Genomic DNA, 20,231 nt, shown 5'->3' with positions numbered 1-20,231 from the left:
AGTGCTACAGATATTTTCAGATGTCGCCAAGATAGAACTACATTTATTAATGGTTGTCATGTCACCCTATGATAATTAGTTTGAGGTACTGTGGTTGTGCTATTATTTTACTTTACCAATGGCACGGAAGTAGTTTAAAGTTTTCACAACCAGTCTGACTTGTCTTGGTACACTCAGCTGAATATCAATTCTATTACAACACATACCACTTTTAACACAAATCACCACTTCTCATTCTGACACTGAAAATAAAAATCTCTTAGGAACGAATAATTTTATATGTAAGTTTAAGTTCCTTTAAAAATATTTTTATTGATTTCAGAGAGAGGAAGGGAGAAGATATAGATATAGATAGAAACATCAATGATGAGAGAGAATCATTCATCGGCTGCCCTCCACTAGGGATCGAGCCCACAACCTGGGCATGTGCTCTTGACTGGAATCGAACCCGGAACCTCTCAGTCTGCAGGCCGACACTCTACCCATTGAGCCAAACCCGCCAGGGCTTAAGTGCCTTTTTTTTGGTTAAAAAAAGAAAGATCCTGAGTTCAACTATTCAGTGTGCAAACGTCAATCTGCAACCTCAGTAACACTGTACGATAATACAAAGTATTAGACTTCTCTCTTGAATGTTAAGGAACAAATTTGCAAATACTTCTCTCACCCACATGTTATTTTGCAAGAGGCATTTCTTAAATTCATAATAAAAAATGTATACACACTGTGACAACACTAGTTATTTCAAAATACCTCTAACGCAACTACATGGTGAAATACTTTAGTTTAAAGGTAACTAGCAATATTGGATTTCCAAAGTGTTTTCACCTTAGACATGAGTGTGAAGCTATCTAGAAGCAGAAAATAAACTTTGAACAAAAAATAGAAATTGCACAATAATATAATATGAACAGTAATAATGACAATATTATGCTAGGCATTGTTCTAATGCTCCACTTGCATTATCTTAATTCTGATAACAGTCCTTTGGAGGGAACTGGGCTGCACAGTGGCTAAGTTGCTTGCCCAGCTGTCACAAGTGGAAAGTCAGAAAAACAAGATCTGAGCTCAGGACTCTGACCCATGATCGTGACTCCTGAGCCCGCGCTCTTAGCTGCAGTAACGTACTTCCTCTCATTGTGGGAATGTAGGCTCAGAATTTGCAGAACTGGCTTAGATGAATTGAATAGAATTCTTTTTTTGTCTAAGATTATCTTCTGCACAGCCTTCTACACTCCATAGCAGTAATCTCTTGCAAGTACATGAATGATAATATCAGAAAAGACATTTTCACTCCAAAACCAAGAGTAGCTGAGAATGTCTAAAAACTCAACTCTTGGAGAGTGAAAGATGGGTACAATATCATCATCGTTTAGGCTAATTAGGAGTTGCTTTTCCAGTCCTAGAGATGATGAAAAACAGTTCACAACTGTAAGACAGCCAATACTAGGGATGCAGTTTGTCAGAATGAAACACATAACCAGTAGACTTGTGCAGAGTTTAGGCTCACAACCTTGGCCTCAATAACACTAGCACATTATACTGTAACACAGGACAAAAATCTCACAAAGAGCTTGAAAGGGTAAGAAGGAGAGATTTGAAGCTAGAAATTCATTATGTTAAAATACTGGGTCCTCTCAATACCCAGTATTTGAGGAATACTGTAATAGATAAATACATCTTGTAATAAAGAAATACTGCAATGTACTGTGTTTAATGAAGTACCTATATGTGCTTTGTATTTTCAAAAGAATATATTTGTGATTTTTTAAAAAAGTGAAACGAGGATGGAGGTGGGCTAGAAAGGGTCAATTGGGAGAAAGGGGACATATGCAATACTTTCAACAATAAAGATTTAATTTAATTTAATTTAATTTTTAAATATATTTTATTGATTTTTTACAGAGAGGAAGGGACAGAGATAGAGAGTTAGAAACATCGATGAGAGAGAAACATCGATGAGCTGCCTCCTGCATATCTCCCACTGGGGATGTGCCCGCAAGCCAGGTACATGCCCTTGACCGGAATCGAACCTGGGACCTTTTAGTCTGCAGGCCGACGCTCTATCCACTGAGCCAAACCGGTCTCGGCAAGATTGAATTTTAAAAAAGTGAAACAAATTTTTACCTAGACAATCCGGGACATCATAAAGTCTCCGAGAGTTCACTGAGCTAAGAATAAATGCTTTATGTAACCACACACCTTAATTCTCATCTACTTCTGAGAAAACAAACCTCTAACTGATGAAAATCTCCTCACCCCTCATCTTCTCATTTTCCTTCACCATATTCTTTCTCCTTTGGTTCCTATTCTACCCTCTAAAGCCCAAATACTGAATGGATTAGGGGTTCACATGTGGAAAATGGGGCTTACCAATACTAGAAGTACACTTTCTCTCACACTCTGCCCAAGTCCAGCCATGAAGGGAACATCAAGGCACAGCTCTTTTCTACTACGAGAGTAGGATGGGTAAGGAAGTCACTCCAAATGAACAGTTTCTCACCCTAGCCAAAACCATGAAAATCAAGACCCTTATATCCCTCCTAAGGCCTATCACTCAGGGACTTGCTAACTAATGCTCTCACAAACTCTCCTTATTTAGAATCAGTTTCTTCTAGTAAAGTTAGGTCTTTAACCCAGCTGGTGTGGCTCAGTGGTTGAGCGTTGACCTATGAGCAAGGAGGTCATGGTTCGATTCCCGGTCAGGGCACATGCCCTGGTTGTGGGCATGATCCCCAGTAGGGGGTATGCAGGAAGCAACTGATCAATGATTCTCTCTCATCACTGATGTTTCTATCTCTCTCTCCCTTCCTCTCTGAAATCAATAAAAGTCCATTTAAAAAATAATAATAAAGGTAGGTCTTTGGCAGCAGGTAGCTTCATCACTTACCAGCCTGGCAAATGAAATAATGCCCCAGGGAGCACAAGTCTACTTTTGATGAGACCCGGTTGGACTTTCTGGACACGTAAGTGCAGCTGGTGGGCTTGGTGGCTCGGCCGGCTGTGACATCTGCAGAAGGAAGACCAGACCCAGATGAGCTTCATATTCAAAGGTCAAACATTTAAAAAAAAACTTTTACTGAATTTATTGGGATGACATTGGCTAACAAAAAGTCAAACATTTAAAAAAATAAATATAGCCTTGGTGTAATAAATATAGCAACGGTGTGACCTGGTTGCTGGTTCAATTCCCAGTCAAGGCACTTACCTAGGTTATGAGTTCAATCCCTTAGGGAGGCAACTGATCCATGCTTCTCTCTCTCTCTCTCTCTCTCTCTCTCTCTCTCTTCTTTTTAAATCAGTAAAAGCATATCCTATATATGAAAACCAAATTTTGCTACCTTTCAATAGATGAAAAGTTAGGTTCCCTTACCACATATATTTTAGATTATTTTTTCATATTATGTCTTTGTCACAAAGCTAGGCATTAATTTATTTAGACTTTAATGAAGATACTTAGGACACAAATGCCTTGGAGTTTTCTCTAAGACCCCAAGATTATGGTACATAATTTTGAAAATATCTAAGAAAGACAACAGGTGAACAATTTCTCTCCTAGTTTCTGCATTAGAGAACTTGGAGCCAAGAATGATGAAGAGATATTTACAAAGTGACCATAAAAGGTTTCCCACTTCAGAATCTTGCACAGTATTTTCAGTGAACTATTAGGTCAGTTAACTTTTGATAGGCTCTGAGAAAATCCCATCATCTTTGCTACACAGACAAATCAAAGGCTGCAGCAGAAGAGGAGAAATATTGCAGAGGAATGATGGTAATGAGTAAAATGACTGATTTTTCTGTATACAAAAGCAGAAAGACTTTTCTTTCTCCTGTTCCTGAATAAAAGTAAGGAAGTTTCCCTCATCAACATCAAACCTCAGAGCCTTACTTGGGTTGTTGTTTTCTTGATCTTTCCCCAGCAGCATTACATTTTGCCCAACCCACCACTTCTTTCCTTCTTCTAGAAAGTCCCAGATGAGATCTTGAACCTCCTGGTTCCAAGTGTAAGCAAGGTGTCCTCCCTGGGCACGGCAGTAATTTTCTGCTTCCGTAAAGCTGCAGTGAAACCTGTGAAGCTGATAACAGTAACTTTTACCGCGGTGCTCTGGGCTGCTCAGCTCGCTTCCTAGAATGAAGCTTGTGCTGAGGTGCAACCACAGCCAGGCTCTTCTCTGGAATAACATCTTCTCTGTGAATTGTGAGCACAAAAAGTGTGGAGGCTCAGACGCTGCCTGGCCCTTTATATTCTTGGTGAGTTTGTCTTGTTCATTTCTATTATTCTCTTAGGAACTGGGAATAATTTGTCAAGGAGAAAAAAGGTTTTGTTTTGTTTTAGGGACCAGGTGGAGTTCCTAAAAGCTGAAAACAAACAGAGTAAGAAAGCAATGGGCCTTTATAGCTGGGGCACTACCCTCTGTGTTTACACAACTGGATATGCCTTCAGCTTTCGAATAGATCGTTATTTGCTAAATCGAAGCTGTAAGGAAGCAGAGAATGATGAATATCTCAGTGTTGTTAAAAACTGAGTAATGTATTATTTTGTTAAAAAAAAAAGAAAGCTATGAATTTAAATTGTTGTATTGTTTCTTAAATACATTCACTCTATCCTAAATCTCTTATTTAACTATACCCCAAATCTTATATTCATAAAAACCAAAGAATAAATATTTAATGAAGGAATGAATACAGATTAAATACAAACACAACTGAAAACCAGTGAAATTAAAATTTGCTGAACTAAATAGCCATTTGTTAAATACACATGGTTCTGGCCTACAGCCACACAGGTCCTTTTGACTTGGTCACGCAGTAGGGAAGAATCGATTCTCTCGTTGCTTTTCTTTAACTTGCTGAAAAACCTCTGTTCATACATGCCACTCGATCCTCACCTGCAGCACATCTGTCATTTATGTTCTTAACCAGTTCTTTTTCTTGGTGCCAAAATGGGAGGTAAACACAAATAAATGTGGGCACTGGAATCACTTGGCAGGTTTCAGGGTTCAGCTGTTTATCCTACTGATACTTACAATTACTCTTTAAAACCAAAATGACCGTGGTACCCAAATTACAAATTCTCTTAAGTGTAGACCCCAATACATCCCTGTTTAAAAAAATACTACATTAACCAAGTGAAAGATTAATATGGTCTAGTAGTTCCTACATTCAAAAGCCTACAGTCTAATTAGGAAAGACATAATTGCATTTAATAAAAATATAAGTTTAGTTAATAAAGAAAGTGCTACTAGAGAGGTACAGCTTCCACCTATGAAGGTTCGGCCGAGGGAACCATTTCCGGCACTTGAACACATAGGATGGTATTCTTTAGGCAGATGGCATGGGCATCTTGGCGGAGGAGCCAATGTGAGTAAACGCACAGAAGTGGGAAAGTGGCAGAAATTTATAGAGAAATACTCCTCTGTGCGGGTCCGTGTGGGTGTCCTTGGGAGAGAGTAGTGAGAACTGAAATGACAAGAGAAATGGTTCAAACGCGAGGAAGGTTTCTGAGCGGAGGAGTCCGCCAAGCCTGTGCTGCAGTGAAATGGTTCCGGGGCAGGATACTTCCAACCATAAAGTCACCCATGGTCTTGATTTTCCAACATCCTCATAAACATTCGGACATGTATAGACATACATTCGTTTTAGGCATGTTTCAGTGAAACCTGAAGTTGCTGGCATCTTCTTTGAAGTCTACACGGGTATTTCACCCAGCGATGCAATTTATGTCGACCCTTTTTACAGCGCCTGATGCTTTATCTAGAGCACAGGCATGCCAATACAGTCTTCAACTGAAAAGGTCAAGAAATTGGTGACTGGGCCGCTAAGAACCGAAGATCAACATATAAGTACTTTCTGTCCAGGTTGCAGAACCACAGACGAACTCAGCTCAGCGGGCCACCTCAGTGCAGAGGGACCTCCTACGCGCCCGGCGCGACGCCGGAAGTCGGGCGGGCGAGCAGGCGGAAAAGGCGTGGCCGCTGCGGTTGCGCGCGCGCGCGCGCGCGCGCGCTTGTCAGTGTCCAACCAGAGCCTGAGGGCGGAGCGCCGCCTTCCCCCGCCCAGAGGCGCCGGCTCCACCCCTCTGCCCGGCAATTGGTGAATTGGCAGCCCCGGGGGCGGAGATGAGCGATGTCCCTCCACCTCCTCCAATGGAAATGAGGCAGGGGCGGGCCCAGTGGCGAGAGGACCATGGCGTGGACACAGCTGAAAGTGAGTGTGGAAACTGGGTTTGTCGCGTGGCCGAGGAAGAGTCGGCGAGGGCAGGGCTAGCGTGGAATGCAGGGGTAGCCGGGGCGAGGTGTGGACGGGAGGCTGCTCCGAGAGCGTCGGGCACGTCTGGGTGTCTCTGCAAAGGGTCGTGCGTGTGCATTTGTACACATGTACTTGGTCTGTGTGTAAACGGCACGTGTGTGTCCGCGTAGACGCCAGACTTTGTCAGCACGCGTGGGCCAGTGACTACATGACGGCCCAGCACTGCGTGCAGCTTCCAACGTGCCGTGAAGTCACAAGACCTGCTCCCAACCCGTCTGGACAGAATGCAGGGCGGGGGCTCCGTGTAACGGTGCTGGTGTTTGTTGATTGACATGCAGGGGCGTTCCCACAGCCTGGAGACCAGAAGTAAGCCCGCGAATACTGGATCTACATTAACAGCTATGTCTGATCCTTAAAGGCAAATGTGACCTGTGAACAAAACCCAGATCTTTATTCTGGCCAAGATCTCTGCCTGTTTTCCCAGCTTCTCTTTGAGCCATACTTTAACTCAGTGGTTCCCAAACTTATTTGGCCTACCGCCCCCTTTCCAGAAAAAATATTACTCAGCGCCCCCTGGAAATTAATTTTTTAAAAAATTTTAATAGTAATTAAACAGAAAGATATATGTATTAATGTTTCTACCTTTTTCGTAAAATAAAGAAAGGTGTAAATTAGAAACATTGAAGTTTGAAATTATGAAACTATTTATTGAACTCAGAATAGAAAGGTAATACAAAAAAAGTTAAAACAAATGCACCTGTGGCCATCACCGCCCCCCTGGATCGCTGCAGCGCCCACCACTTTGGGTATCACTGCTTTAACTCCTCGGTTCCAGCCGAACCTCCCCCTCCCCCATTCCCCTCTGCCAGGGGAGAGCCTTTGCCCTTTCCCTCCCCCACTGCCTCCTGGTTAACTCCCGCTGATCCCTGGAATATTAGTGGCACTTCCCCAAGGAAGCCTTCCTCTACCTCTGAGGTTAGGCTGGGTTATTCTTACCCTATACTTTCTTCTTCATAGCAGTTGTAGTTATATATTTACATGATCATTGATTTCCGTCTCCTCATGAGATTGCATTCCCCAGAAGGCAAGGACTCACTGATTAGCCCATCTATGAATGACTGAATTAACGAATGAATGACCCAGCATCTGGCAGTGATAATTAAAGTATTATGAACCATGGTTGAACTAGGAGAATGGTGTTTTTTTAAAAATTTATCTTTATTGTTGAATATATTACACATGTCCTGCTTTTCCCCCATTGACCCCTCCTCTGGGAGAATGGTTCTTGACCTAATAATACCTGATGCTCCTTTTTAAAAAAAAATTAGCAACTCCCTTTATGATTCTGAGATGGAGTTTATATATAATGTAATCTTCCTGTGTGTGATTTTAAAAGTCATTCTAATGTCCTAATTAGAATATAAAGGAGAAATGAAAGTAATTTAAAATAATATGCATTTCAGTGTGTAAATGGTAGGGCATGACACCTAGATAGTGAAATAGTCAAGTGTTTCTGCCTCTGCTTAGAAATTCTAGTGCCACAGGTATGTTTGTCAAACACCCCAAGCAAAGCACCTTACCATTCCTGATGGATTTTCTGAAATAGGGAACACTTTTTTTTTTTAATATATTTTATTGAACTTTTACAGAGAGGAAGGGAGAGAGATAGTTAGAAACATCGATCAGCTGCCTCCTGCACATCTCCCACTGGGGATGTGCCCGCAACCCAGGTACATGCCCTTGACCGGAATCGAACCCGGGACCTTTCAGTCCGCAGGCCGACGCTCTATCCACTGAGCCAAACCGGTTTCGGCAGGGAACACTTCTTGGTAATGTTCTGTGCAAACTAGTACAGGCCCTCCATTTACAAGGTCATTGTATTCCTGGAAAAGCCAATGCGTATGACAATACGGGAGATGGTTTTTGTGTTTATTGGGAAAGGAGGGAGACCTGTGCTGGCAAAGAGCTAGGAGTATTGCGCCATGTGGCATGTCATTGTGTCCTCTGTGCGTGGGGGTTTAAAGGGCTCAGGGAAGGTGCTGCAGCCTGGCTCTGAGGGCCAATGGGCTTTTTTTCTCCCCCAGAAGCGGGCCCAGGATGCCTTGATCATCCTGGGGGGAGGAGGACTGCTCTTCGCCTCTTACCTGACGGCCACGGGGGATGAGCATTTCTACGCTGAACACTTGATGCCGACTCTGCAGGGGCTGCTGGACCCCGAGTCAGCCCACAGGCTGGCTGTTCGTGTCACCTCCCTGGGGCTCCTTCCTCGTGTCACATTTCAAGACTCCGACATGCTGGTAGGTCCTCTTGGGATACCTTGTACAATACAAGGTCAACATCCCCTGACTTACACAGTGGGGGCTGAGCCTTCTCAACAGCAGAGTCCCAAGTTAGCCCCAATTAAAAAAGCTGTCATCCCCATCTACAGATCAGGAAACTGAGGCACGGAGGAGTTAAGTGAATTATCCGAAGTCACACAGCTGGGGAGTAGATGAGCCAGGATTCAGACCCTTGGAGTCTGACTTGGCAGCTGTCCCCGTAGCCACTGGCCTGCCAGGCACACAGACATCCGTCCCAGGGTTATTCACTCCTGCGTTTGCACAGGGCCCATGTGTGCCTGTTACTGCTCTGGGTGCTGGGGTTCCTGCAGCTAAACAAACAGAAGACTCACCTCCTGCTAGCATCTGTGTCCTCGTGTAAGCCCTGGCAGTTTCCATCCGAGAGACTTCTTACCAAACGGGGGGACATCAGAATGACGTGAACATGAAGACAGCAGGCAAGAAGCACTCTTCGGGGAAGGGTCGCTGTTGTAAATCAAAGCGGCCGTTGTCTGCACCTTCCCTTTTGGTCTCAGGGTCCCTGTCACTTCCCCGTCCTGCAGTGTTGAGCAGATGTGTTTACCCAGCTCCCCACACTGAAAGGCACTGTGGGATCAGAGCGCTCTTTTCCTCATCCCCATGGCCAGCTGAGAGTCCTGGAACCAGGGTAGCAGGGGGGAGTAAAGGGGGCTGTGGAGATGGGTGGGTTTGGAAGGCAGTGAGGTTACGGCTGGGTGAGGTACCAAGCTAGGGAAACACCGCCGATATGGAGAGAAGTGTGGCCTTTGAGCTGCGATCCCCAACACTGCTGTGTGGGTCCCCCCTTCAGCAAGTCATTATTTAGGAGGTGGTGAAGATGTCTGGTGCCCCACAGGGGCCTTGGAGTCTGCCTGGCTGAGAGGGACGCAGCTGAGGCTGACATTCTAGGCTGATCCAAGGGTTTTGCTGCTTGACACTGTTTCAAATAGCATTAACTAGGGGGCCGACACCAGCAGGCCACTCTCTTCCACCAAGGACAGCGGATAAGAAGGGATGACGATTCCCCACCACTAGAGACAGTGTCCTCATCCTGCTGCACCGTGGTGGAAACCCTGTTTTTCCTCCTCACTCTTGCTGGTGGAGGATAACGCCTAGTGGTCTTGAACTCCAGTAGGCGTCAGAATCGCCTGGAGAGCAGATAGAAATAGACTCGCTCAGAGCTCCATTCTGCCCCGCTGGCCCCCAAGGAATCTGATTCCTTAGACCAGTGGTTCTCAACCTTCCTAATGCCGCGACCCTTTAATACAGTTCCTCATGTTGTGGTGACCTCCAACCATAAAATTATTTTCGTTGCTACTTCATAACTGTAATTTTGCTACTGTTATGAATCGTAATATGAATATCTGATATGCAGGATGTATTTAGGCGACCCCTGTGAAAAGGTCGTTCGACCCCCAAAGGGGTCATGACCCACAGGTTGAGAACCACTGCCTTAGACTGAAGATAGGCTGTTTAACAAGCCCCCCAGGGAAATCGGATGGAGGCGTGCCAGGCCACACCCTGAGAAACACTGGTCTAGCCTGTGTACCTGACTTTGTCTCCCTCTCCCTAGGAAGTGCGAGTCCTGGGCCATAAATTCCGAAATCCAGTAGGAATTGCCGCAGGATTTGACAAGCATGGGGAGGCTGTGGACGGACTGTACAAGATGGGCTTTGGTTTTGTTGAGATAGGCAGCGTCACCCCAAAACCTCAGGAAGGAAACCCCAGGCCGCGAGTCTTCCGCCTCCCCGAGGACCAAGCCGTCATTAACAGGTAGGTGAGCAGCTCAGGGTAACAGGGCCGCCTCCTCCGGCAGGGACCTCGGGGTGTTCTTTCTGTCTGTGATGCAGGCATTTTTCTTTTCTTTTCTTTTTTTTTAATATATATTTTATTGATTTTTTACAGAGAGGAAGGGAGAGGGATAGAGAGTTAGAAACATTGATGAGAGAGAAACATTGACCAGCTGCCTCCTGCACACCCCCCCTTGGGGATGTGCCCGCAACCCAGGTACATGCCCTTGACTGGAATCGAACCTGGGACCCTTGAGTCCGCAGGCTGATGCTCTGTCCACTGAGCCAAACCGGTTAGGGCCATGCAGGCATTTTTCTGTCATTGTCAGGAACCAGGTGCAGCACCTACTATGTGCCAGGCGTAGGAGCAGGTTTTGGGGTTTCAGTTTAGCACACATACACCCTGAGGCTCAGAGAACAACACAGCTTAGCTTCGGCCACAGGCCACGAGCAGGAGAGCTTGGGCGCAGAGTTAGGCTTATCTGACTGTCGACTATGCTTTTTCCACATTGTTACTCCATTGCCCTAGCCCAGTGCTGTCTAGTAGAAATATAATGCAAGCCCCACAGGTAACGTAAAATAGCTATTTATTTTAGCTATGATAAAGTAGTAAAAAGAAGTAGGGGAAATGAATCTCAGTAATATATTCTAATTAGGTTTTTGTAATATATATTGTTATTTAATTAAGTACTTAATATATTCTAAATATCATTTTATCATATAATCAACATACAAATGATTAACAAGCTACTGACCCACTTTTCCTTGTATCAAGTCTTCCAGATCCAGTGTGTGTTTTTCTTCATGTTTCTAGTGCTCAGTGGCACGTGTAGCTATGGCTCTTGTGTTGGACAACCCAGCCCCAACTTTAGTAAACTGGAAATTTTAATGATCAACATACACAGCTGCTTTTAGTAAGAGAGATCCTTCTAGAGTGTGTAAGTCCTCTTTATAATCCCTGCGCAGTTTCTGTACAGCAAGCCCAGAAAGCGAAGACGTTCCTACTCTTTGGTAACAGAATTTTGAAGAGCCTCCGAGGGGCCACTGTGGCCTCTGGAAGACGACCTGTGGGAGTGGACTAGGCTGCCACTTCCCGCTTGATTGTGCTTGCTTCAGGGAAATTTTCCAGCACTAGAGATCAGATTATTGATCTTCCTGCGGCATTGCAGGCTGGTCGATATCTCCAGCATGTCCAAGTCGCTGCAGGTAGCAGGTGCCGGTGCTCGCGGAACCCTTAGAGGAGACGTGGCTGAGAGGAGAGCTTGTGCCCTGCAGCACGGTGGGTTCAGCTTCTTGCTCTGCATGACACACAGTGGGTGCTCAGTAAACTCTTGCTGAATGAACGGATAAGTTTATTCATTAGTCAACCAATGCACCTGCCACTGTGTCTGTTCGTTGTTTTCCGCTGCAAGTAACCAAGTAGCTTAAACAATAGGTGCTTGTCCCCCGGCACTGGGCAAGGAGACACCTGATTGGTGGTGTTGCTCTTATATCAATCAGGGGCAAAGCAGATGGACAGCCCTTGGTTCATCGTAGCTTGATGCCCGTGTTGGTGGCCAGAGCTGTTTCATGCCTGAGGCACATAAAAAACAAACAAAAACCACAGGCGCTTGCTATTATGTTCCTCCCATAACAGGTGTAGTGGGCACTTGCAGGGATGGTTGAGCAGCTGGGCAATGTCAGACTCTGGTCCGGCTTCTCTGGGCCTTCCCTTGTTTGTAAGACGGCTACCCCAGCTGCAAGCATTACGTCCTCCCATGTGGACATCCGAGAGCAGACAGGGAAAAGGAAGCGTAGATGTGGGGGCATCCTAGGAGCTCCCCAAAGTCTGCTCTTGTGTCTCAGTGACCACGCCCAGTCACTTGTTCATGCTTCAACTGCTAGTGGTCTGGGGAAGGAGTCATTGCCATTTTCACTCAGTCTCAGGGGAGGAAGGGAGACGGGGTGGCCATCAGAGCAACATCCCTCAGTGGGGCTGGGGAGACAGAGATGAGGTCACTGCCTTTGTGGACTGTCTAGTGGCAGGGTGATGAGGACATGTCTCTGTCCTCAAGAGGTTGATGATCCGGAGGGGAACTTAAGCATGCATATGCATACATCTCACACCAGGAAAAGACCAGTACAAAGCGCTCAGTGAGTGCCAAGAGGCGAGGAATCATTTGAGGCTGGGGAGCTTTTGATCTGGGCCAGGAAGAGGGGAGACGGTTTTAATTGGCAGACGGGCTGGGGAGATGGAGTGGCAGGATGGGTCCCAGGCAGGAGGTGGGAAGAAGGGGTTGTCAGAGTGGTGACGGCTCCACTGGGTGGAGGGGTGCATAGGTAAGGAGTGGGGACTTTCTTCTAGGAAGTCCAGGGGCATTTAGACCTTGGAAGTCTTAAGAACTGACTCATTTTCCTTTTCTTTTCTGTCTTTGAAAGTCACACATACGGCCATGGAGCCATGTCTGCAGTCTGCCTTCTGGCTGAGGGCTCTCACCTGGTCCATTCCCCCTCTGCGTGTGTTACAGATACGGATTTAACAGTCACGGATTCTCGGTGGTGGAACACAGGTTACGGGCCAGACAGCAGACGCAGGCCAGACTCACAGAAGGTAAAGTGGGGCTGCCTGAGAGGGGCTTCCTTCATTTGTTGGAAGGAAACCTGTGGGAGAAACATCAGGGACATTCCTGGTGACATAACCAGGATTGAGCAATTGAAAAAAACACTGCAGAACTCAGGGCTCCTTCCTAGAGGAATTTTCCTGGTTTCTTGGCTCCACAGTTTCCAAGATTTTAACAGAATTTCGCAATGTAGCCAAGTTACGGAAGCCATGTTATATCTTCACCGGGCCAGTCTGGAAGTGAGCAGAGCGGAGTGGCGCCTGTGTGGTCTCAGGGGCAGCTAAGCTGTGGGCAGGCTCCAGCACCAACTTCCTTGTCCTGCTCTGCTGTCCTGTGGCCCTTGTATAGTAGATTTACAGAGCGTTGCTAACCACAGAGAAGCATGGAGAAGACAATTAAGTGACTGACGTCCTCCTCCACTGAGGGGTGACGACTCTTGGCATGTGGGAGTTTGGACCACCACGCGTTCCAGCTTCGCTGGCCCTCAGGACGCACTTGGTGGTCGCAGTGCTGTTGTCCTCCCCACCTCCCCACGTGCTGTCGGGGATTGTCTGGGGCTGCAGCCTCTCCCCTCGTTGGGTCACTACAGGCCTCCTTCCAGGAGGGTTTAGTCTCATTAGAAATCTTGGTGGTGAGCGAGGTTGAAAGGGCTGAGGCTGTCAGCAGTCTCTGGTGTGGGGAGTAGGAAGTGCCCTTGTTTGGAAATCTGTGGCTTTGGCAGAACCAGAGCCTGCTATGCTACACACCTTGCTGTTTGGGGAACTCTGAAGGTCATAGTATGACTTTCATGGTTGTGATACTCTCCTGCCTCCCTTTCCTTTTGGCTGTCCACAGCGCTCTTCATACCAGCTTTCTCCCCGTTCTCCCTTGCCCATCCTCTCACCCTCGCTCTGGTGCTAATATTCTCTGGAGTGAAGCAAAATCCAAGAGCAGAGCTCTGCACACAGAGTTTCCCAGCAGCTAGAAGCCTGAGGACAGCTTATTGCTGGTGCCATGCCAAGGAACAGGAGCTGACAAAGGCTGTGGTGCCCCTGGGGGATAGAGTAATTCAGCAATTTGTCAGTGTGGGGAGATGACTAGTAATGAAAGATCCGTTAGCTACGTGGAAGCAATACTGCTTTCAGGCCAGTTTCTTTGTGTGGAAAAAGAATGAGAACTTACAAATGCCCTTGGCTGGATGGAGGCCAGATTTGGAAAGCTAGGACATCATGTTGTATAACCTTTGCCCACTGGGTTCTAACTGCACCACCCCCTGCCCCTGCAACACACACACACAATTAGCTACACAAATGTCATTTATTTGCAAGCTGATGATAACAGGGTGATACTGTAGGGTATGAGAAGGTAGTCAGCAGGACTGGATGATGTTCTTTGATCTTCCTTGACCTGACCCAAGTTTTCTGTGCTAACTTGATGTCTCAGGTCTTTTTCCCAACCATCAGATGGAAAAGCAGCTGGTACCACTGACGTACCATTAACCTTTGCAGATAAGATGGTGTTTTAGGAGAAAAAGCCTTGCTTTCATACAAAGCCTGTTACTGAAATGTGTTTTTTGGAAAGTCCAAAATGCAAGACATGTCATAATCCAGTGGATTTTTCAGTAAGGTGGCTGGCTGTATTACTGTTCAAATTGAGACACTTTTGAGAGTGAATTAATAATATGCCCAGGCTATAGGACTAATCAGTGCCATCCGGGGAGCACTGGGCTGTGTGATCACCCTAGTTATAGAGGGAGGCCCTTCTCAGAAAACTGAAATAAAACAATGATACGTCTACATGATAACTGAAAATGATATTTCCCAATATTTTATACATAGTCTTTAATTTTGGGTTTTCTTCACAACTGCACACGCAGTCATTCAAACCAAGTCCAGTGAGCAGCCCTTGAGAGTCAAGAATTGCTCCTCCTGACATTCCTATTGGTTTCTGTCTGTTCTCGGTTGTATTACATTTATGAGCCCTACCTTTTTTGTCACTAGTATTTGCATTCCGAATTTCTCCATTTTTCATCAAAATTTTTAAAACAAGTGTATGCCCTGGCCGGTGTTGCTCAATGGTTAGAGCGTCAGCCTGCACTAAAGGGTCCCGAGTTTGATTTTCGGGCAAGGGCCAACCTGGTTTGCGGGTTTGCAGGGCATGTATGGGAAACAACCAATCGATGTGTCTCCTCTCTCACATGGATGTTTCTCTTTCTCTCTCTCTCTCTCTCTCTCTCTCTCTCTGCCTATCTCTCTCTCTCCCCCTCTTCCCTCCCTTCCACTCTCTGAAAAGCAATGGAAAAAATATCCTCAGATGAGGGGGAAAAAAGAATAAGGGCACAGTGCAGTAAAATGTCTTAGTGGTTGCCCCAACATTGCTACGCAGACAAGATGGTGAGCTGTTTCCTGGTCGCAGGCAGCAGCACCGAGCAGGATATCGTAGCATTTGTCAGCTGGTGTTCGAAGTTCACATTGCAGGGGGAAGGCCTATAAGGCTGTTCATGTCAAGGAAATGGTGTGTGGGGACAAAATTTTGACCAGTGATATGTGCAGGTGGGCTGCCACTGGGAATAAACCTGGGGAAGAATAAGACCTCGGTGGATGCTGCCTCGGACTACGCAGAGGGGGTTCGAGTCCTGGGCCCCTTGGCTGACTACCTGGTAGTGAACGTGTCCAGTCCCAACACTGCAGGGCTGCGGAGCCTTCAGGGAAAGGATGAGCTGCGCCACCTGCTGACCAAGGTGGGAAATTACATTAAATCCTGTAATGCTTTCCTACAAAGCCCGCTCCTCCAGCCTGTCCTGTTCATTCTCCAGGGCCAAGCTTCCATGGCACCATGTAGGACTGTCCTTAACACTTCAACCAGCTAGGACCCCTCACTCTGCCTCTCATCCCCACCATAACACTGATGATGCTCAGTAGTAGTTAATTTCTAAGTTTTCTGTCCCTCAAGTTCAACAATGAAGGAACCATAAATTTCATTTACCATGCTGTCCCTAGCACCTAGGATGCTGAATGAATGAATGAACTGAATGACTTTTCATCACACAATCTTGTTATGTCTTTTAGAAACAAAAGTCTAAATAAGCTGCAATATATTAGCCGATGCCCATGACCACATTAGGGACTCAGTCCTGGGGATTTCTTGGTTCAAGAGAATGGAATGAGGTTTGCCTGGATGGGGAAGAGTGCATAACTGAGGGCTGTGTTTTCCAAGAAGGAGAAATTGCTCATGCTTCAGCTTGATAGCTGATGTGAAAATACACTGGTCTGCGCTGCAGGTCACAGTGCACTCCCAGCTGTGGTCTCAGGGGTCCCCATCTCTGGCCACTTGTCGCTGTAGGTGCTGCAGGAGAGGGATGCCCTGAAGGGAGCGCACAAGCCGGCCCTGCTGGTGAAGATCGCACCCGACCTCACGGCCCAGGACAAGGAGGACATCGCCGGGGTGGTGAGAGAGGTGAGGGCCCTCACTCTGCCCAGACGCAGCCTCTGTGGTTTTCTCTGTGATACTGAGGGCTGGTTTGGTATTTGTCACGACTTAATTCATAAAAGTGGATGCTTGAATAAACGTTTGAATGAATCTTTTTCGGTGCCTCTTCCCTCCTCATCCAGCTGGGGCTTTCAGGCTTGTGTCCTTGCCAGCCTTGGTCAGAGTGGAGGACAGGCATACCTGCTTTGTTGCATGTCACAGGCCCTCCACCAGAAAGGGATTACAACTCGCTGTATTGTGAGACTAGCCTTGTGGCAGGAACTGGACCTGTGGTACCTCCAAAGCGTGCCTGTGTTCCTCTCTCTCCAGTCTAGCACCTGGTCTCCGTGTCAAAGGAGATTAGTGGAAACAGACCGAGCCCCACAGTCCTGGGTTCAAATCTTGGTTCCATCGCTTATTCCCTGGAGACTGGTAGACTAGTGGCTCATAAATGTGATACAACTGAGAACAGACAGAAATCCATGGGAATGTCAGAGGGGCAGTTCTGGGCTCTCCGGGCTGCTCTTGGGTTGTTAGGAGGATTCTAACCCTGTCCCAGGGGAGCTTTCTAGGGGGTCGCTATGTGACGGCAGCTGTTGCCATGCCGAGGCTTGTTTAGACACCTGTTCAGGAGCATAGTGAGTCCGGGGTAGTCCTTGATTTGGGGGCTGTGGGTGTGGGCACCTGGCTGCCTCAGCCCCTGGGGCAGCTTCTCCGAGTCCGACAGAGCCCTGACTGGATAGCTCTCTTTGTCTCACACCGCAGTTGGGCATCGATGGGCTGATTGTGACGAACACCACAGTGAGTCGCCCTGCCAGCCTTCAGGGTGCCCTTCGCTCCGAAACAGGAGGGCTGAGTGGGAAGCCCCTCCGGGACTTATCGACGCAAACCATCCGGGAGATGTACGCACTCACCCAAGGCAAGGATTCTGTGTCCCTGTCAAGGATTTGTGTGTGGCTCGGGTTCTGGGGCTGTGATCAGAATCGGGGTTCCCTGAACCGCTGCAGTCAGCAGGTGGGCCGAGGGCTGGATCCCAGCTGAGCCCCTGGTTCCCACATCATCATGGTGTTGCCCTGTGCTTCTCTACAGGCAGAGTTCCCATCATCGGGGTTGGCGGTGTGAGCAGCGGGCAGGACGCACTAGACAAGATCCAGGCGGGGGCCTGCCTGGTGCAGCTGTACACGGCCCTCACCTACTGGGGGCCACCTGTGGTGGGCAGAGTCAAGCGGGAGCTGGAGGCCCTTTTGAAGTGAGTGGGGCACGTGTGGCTTGAAACTGAGGTTAATATATCCGTTCTGAATGACTTGAATCAAGGGCGTCTTACTGATCTGTCTTTACTCTTCACGCGAAAAGGATCTGAGGGGTGGGTATACTCAGAATGCAGGGAAAATTATTCTGTTGCTTCTTTGATGAAGGACCAATGGTATTGAAGATTAACGCCCAAGGCAATGGTGTGTATGGGCCTGCGGAGTCCTGGTGGCATTCTCCTCATTAATTCAGTCGCATTGGCTTGATGTCAGGGAGCTGTCATACTTAAAATCACCAGCCTTCTGGTCTAAGACCTGGGTGTTCAGATCTAGATTCCTGGGTGAAGACAGTGCAGGGGCATGAGGTCTGTGTTTGGGATCGAGAGAGGGGGGAGGTGCAGTTACGGAGCAGGTGGAGGCCCGGTGAATGTGGGCGTCTGGTAAGAACAGGGCCTGTCCTTCATCATTTGCTGAACTTGCTTTGTTTTCTCTTTTTCCAGGGAGCAGGGTTTTCCCAGCGTCACAGACGCCATTGGAGCAGACCATCGGAGGTGAGGACACTGTTGGTGGGAAGCCCGGTCCAGACGCTTCTTCCCACTAAGTCAGGCGAGCCTGTGGCTGGATCGAGAGGGAGGACTGTCTCAGGCCACATCCGCAAACCACAGGGGCCCCTTCTGTGAGGCCAGGCGGACTGTGAAAGCCACTTGCGAGGGTCCCAGAATCAACACAAAGCTTTCTTCAGTCACCTGCCAGGAGGAACTGCATCCGGGACCTTTTCCAGACTCAGGTCCCAGGATCCTTTCATATCCTGAGGACATGAGATATTTGGGGGCCGGGGGCTCATGGAAAAAATAAAGCAATTTAAAACCTGGATAAACCTAGCTCTTTCTGGAAAGTCCACCGGCTTAAGGCACTGCAGGTCCTTCCAGGCCTCTGCTATCTGGGTCTGCAATGGGTTTCCCAGAGCTTGACGCTTACGTTCTATTTTTGTTCTTAAGTTTTAACTTAATTTTGAAAACATTTCAAATTCAGACAAAACTTGTAAGAACAGGGCTTGTGGATAGCTGTCCTCTCCGTGTCTTCACAGCCTCTTGTCGCTGAGTGTCTGTGTCCTGATCATTGCTTACAAGGACGCCAGTCATTCTGGACTGGGGCCCACGCCAGTGACCTCATTTTAACTTGACTGCCTCGCTCATGACCCTGTCTCCAAGCAAGGGCACACTCTGCGGTATCGGGGAGTTAGGATTTCAACACATCGATTTGGGAACATACAACTCAACCCATCACAAGAAGTCACATGTCATGTGACGTGGGTGCCATCAGGCACATAAGATGTGAGATGAGAGACTGAAGAGGTGTAGTTGTTAACTAAAAACAAAGAGAAACACCAATCTTCTCAGTACTGGGAAGCACACGGGCAGGAGACGTGCGAGCCTCGTCTGGGAAGTGCTGTGGTGCCTGGCACGCCTTCTGAGCCAACAGAAAATCACCTTTGTTCCCTTTGCCTCAGGACAGACTATTTTGATTTCTCGGTAGCTTTGGGGAGAAGCACGGAGCTGCAATAGCGATAACGTGTCCTGTGGCCTCATCTTTCCATCTCCGCCTCAGCCTGGGCCTCCTTCTCCCCACTCACTCTTTGCCGAGAAACAGAGCCAGTCTCCTGCTATTTTTCTTCCAAAGATTTTTTTCCTGGTTTTTATTTTATTATGAAAATACCTACTCATTAATAAATTTATATCATACAGCCCCCAAGTAAAAGCTGTCTACCTCTTCACCCCCTCCCAAAATGATTCCACTTCCCAGATTTATGATTACATCTAATAAAATTAACCATGATTCTCTAATATCATCTAACATTCAGTCCATATTCTAATTTTCCCTATTGCCCTCAAAATATCTTCTATAGTCAATCAAGGCTCACCTATGTCTCTTTAGTCTTTTAAAATCTAGGACAGTCATCTCTGAAGAGATAAGGCCAATTAATTGTCTTATAAACAGTTCTACATTCTGGATTCTCTGAATAAAGACTACATTTCCTGATCTCCATTGTAATAGGATGTGGATACCAAACATCTACTCAATGAGATATATGTGAAAGTATTGTGTGCCTCTTCTGGAAGTCAGTCGCTGCCTGGGACATGAGTATGATGGCTGGTGCTCTGGCAGCCATATTAGACCTTAAAGGCAAGAGCTGGAAAGAGCTTAATAGAATTGACAATACCAGGTCTGTTTGCTTACTTCCCCACTTTTTGTTTCCCACCTCTTTCTTCTTTTTAATTATGTGTTTATTGCTTTTTTTAGAGAGACAGGAAGGAGAGGGTTAGAGATAGAAACATCAACGAGAGAACATGGATCTCTGGCTGCCTCCTGCACACCCCCTACTGGGAATCGAGCCCCCAAACCAGGCATGTGCCCTGACCGGGAATCGAACCATGACCTCCTGGTTCATGGGTCAAGGCTCAACCACTCAGCCACACCGGCCGGGGCCCAGCTCTTTTATTTGAGAAAATAAAATCTTATGTGCTTAAGTCCCTGCTAATTGGGGCTTTCTCTCATATTTAGCCA

At 46.9% G+C, this 20,231-nt stretch overlaps 2 protein-coding genes and 1 long non-coding RNA gene across 4 annotated transcripts in view; 1 reads left to right on the top strand and 2 right to left on the bottom strand.

Moving 5' to 3' along the window:
- The window catches only part of PKD1L3 (polycystin 1 like 3, transient receptor potential channel interacting), a gene marked incomplete at its 5' end in the record, with an annotated part of 68,039 nt that extends 63,858 nt beyond the window's left edge, over positions 1-4,181 (bottom strand). The window contains 2 exons of the mRNA XM_081108059.1: positions 2,888-3,007; positions 3,887-4,181. Of these exons, the coding sequence (XP_080964185.1) occupies positions 2,888-3,007; positions 3,887-4,181 (415 nt within the window). The remainder of the gene's footprint in view (positions 1-2,887; positions 3,008-3,886) is intronic.
- A 1,976-nt stretch (positions 4,182-6,157) lies between these two features.
- Positions 6,158-19,508, top strand: DHODH (dihydroorotate dehydrogenase (quinone)). Of its 2 annotated transcripts, XM_081108063.1 has the most exons (9): positions 6,164-6,204; positions 8,331-8,543; positions 10,156-10,355; positions 12,880-12,962; positions 15,504-15,691; positions 16,294-16,407; positions 17,185-17,338; positions 17,509-17,668; positions 18,167-19,420. In XM_081108063.1, the coding sequence occupies exons 1-9, from the start codon at positions 6,184-6,186 to the stop codon at positions 18,219-18,221; spliced, it is 1,188 nt and encodes a 395-aa protein (XP_080964189.1). In that variant the 5' UTR covers positions 6,164-6,183; the 3' UTR covers positions 18,222-19,420. The 2 variants fall into 2 exon arrangements, with proteins under 2 accessions (XP_080964190.1, XP_080964189.1); XM_081108064.1 differs by lacking the exon at positions 15,504-15,691 and having other exon boundaries at positions 6,158-6,204; positions 18,167-19,508.
- Positions 14,255-15,681, bottom strand: LOC308531188. The gene is made up of 2 exons (XR_013996904.1): positions 15,608-15,681; positions 14,255-14,451 (listed from the first exon to the last, which is right to left on the bottom strand). It is a non-coding gene; the product is annotated as an uncharacterized lncRNA (long non-coding RNA).
- Positions 19,509-20,231: the final 723 nt, after the last annotated feature.

The sequence above is a fragment of the Myotis nattereri genome, assembly GCF_964212035.1.
Source record: "Myotis nattereri genome assembly, chromosome: 15".
Lineage (NCBI taxonomy): Eukaryota > Metazoa > Chordata > Mammalia > Chiroptera > Vespertilionidae > Myotis > Myotis nattereri.
This window is presented reverse-complemented; position numbering and strand designations above follow the sequence as displayed.

Coding starts and splice junctions, on each gene's coding strand:
- DHODH (XM_081108063.1), top strand. CDS start 6,184: ATGGCGTGGACACAGCTGAAA. Junction 15,692..16,293: donor TGCGCCACCTGCTGACCAAG/GTGGGAAATTAC, acceptor TTGTCGCTGTAG/GTGCTGCAGGAGAGGGATGC. Junction 17,339..17,508: donor GATGTACGCACTCACCCAAG/GCAAGGATTCTG, acceptor GCTTCTCTACAG/GCAGAGTTCCCATCATCGGG.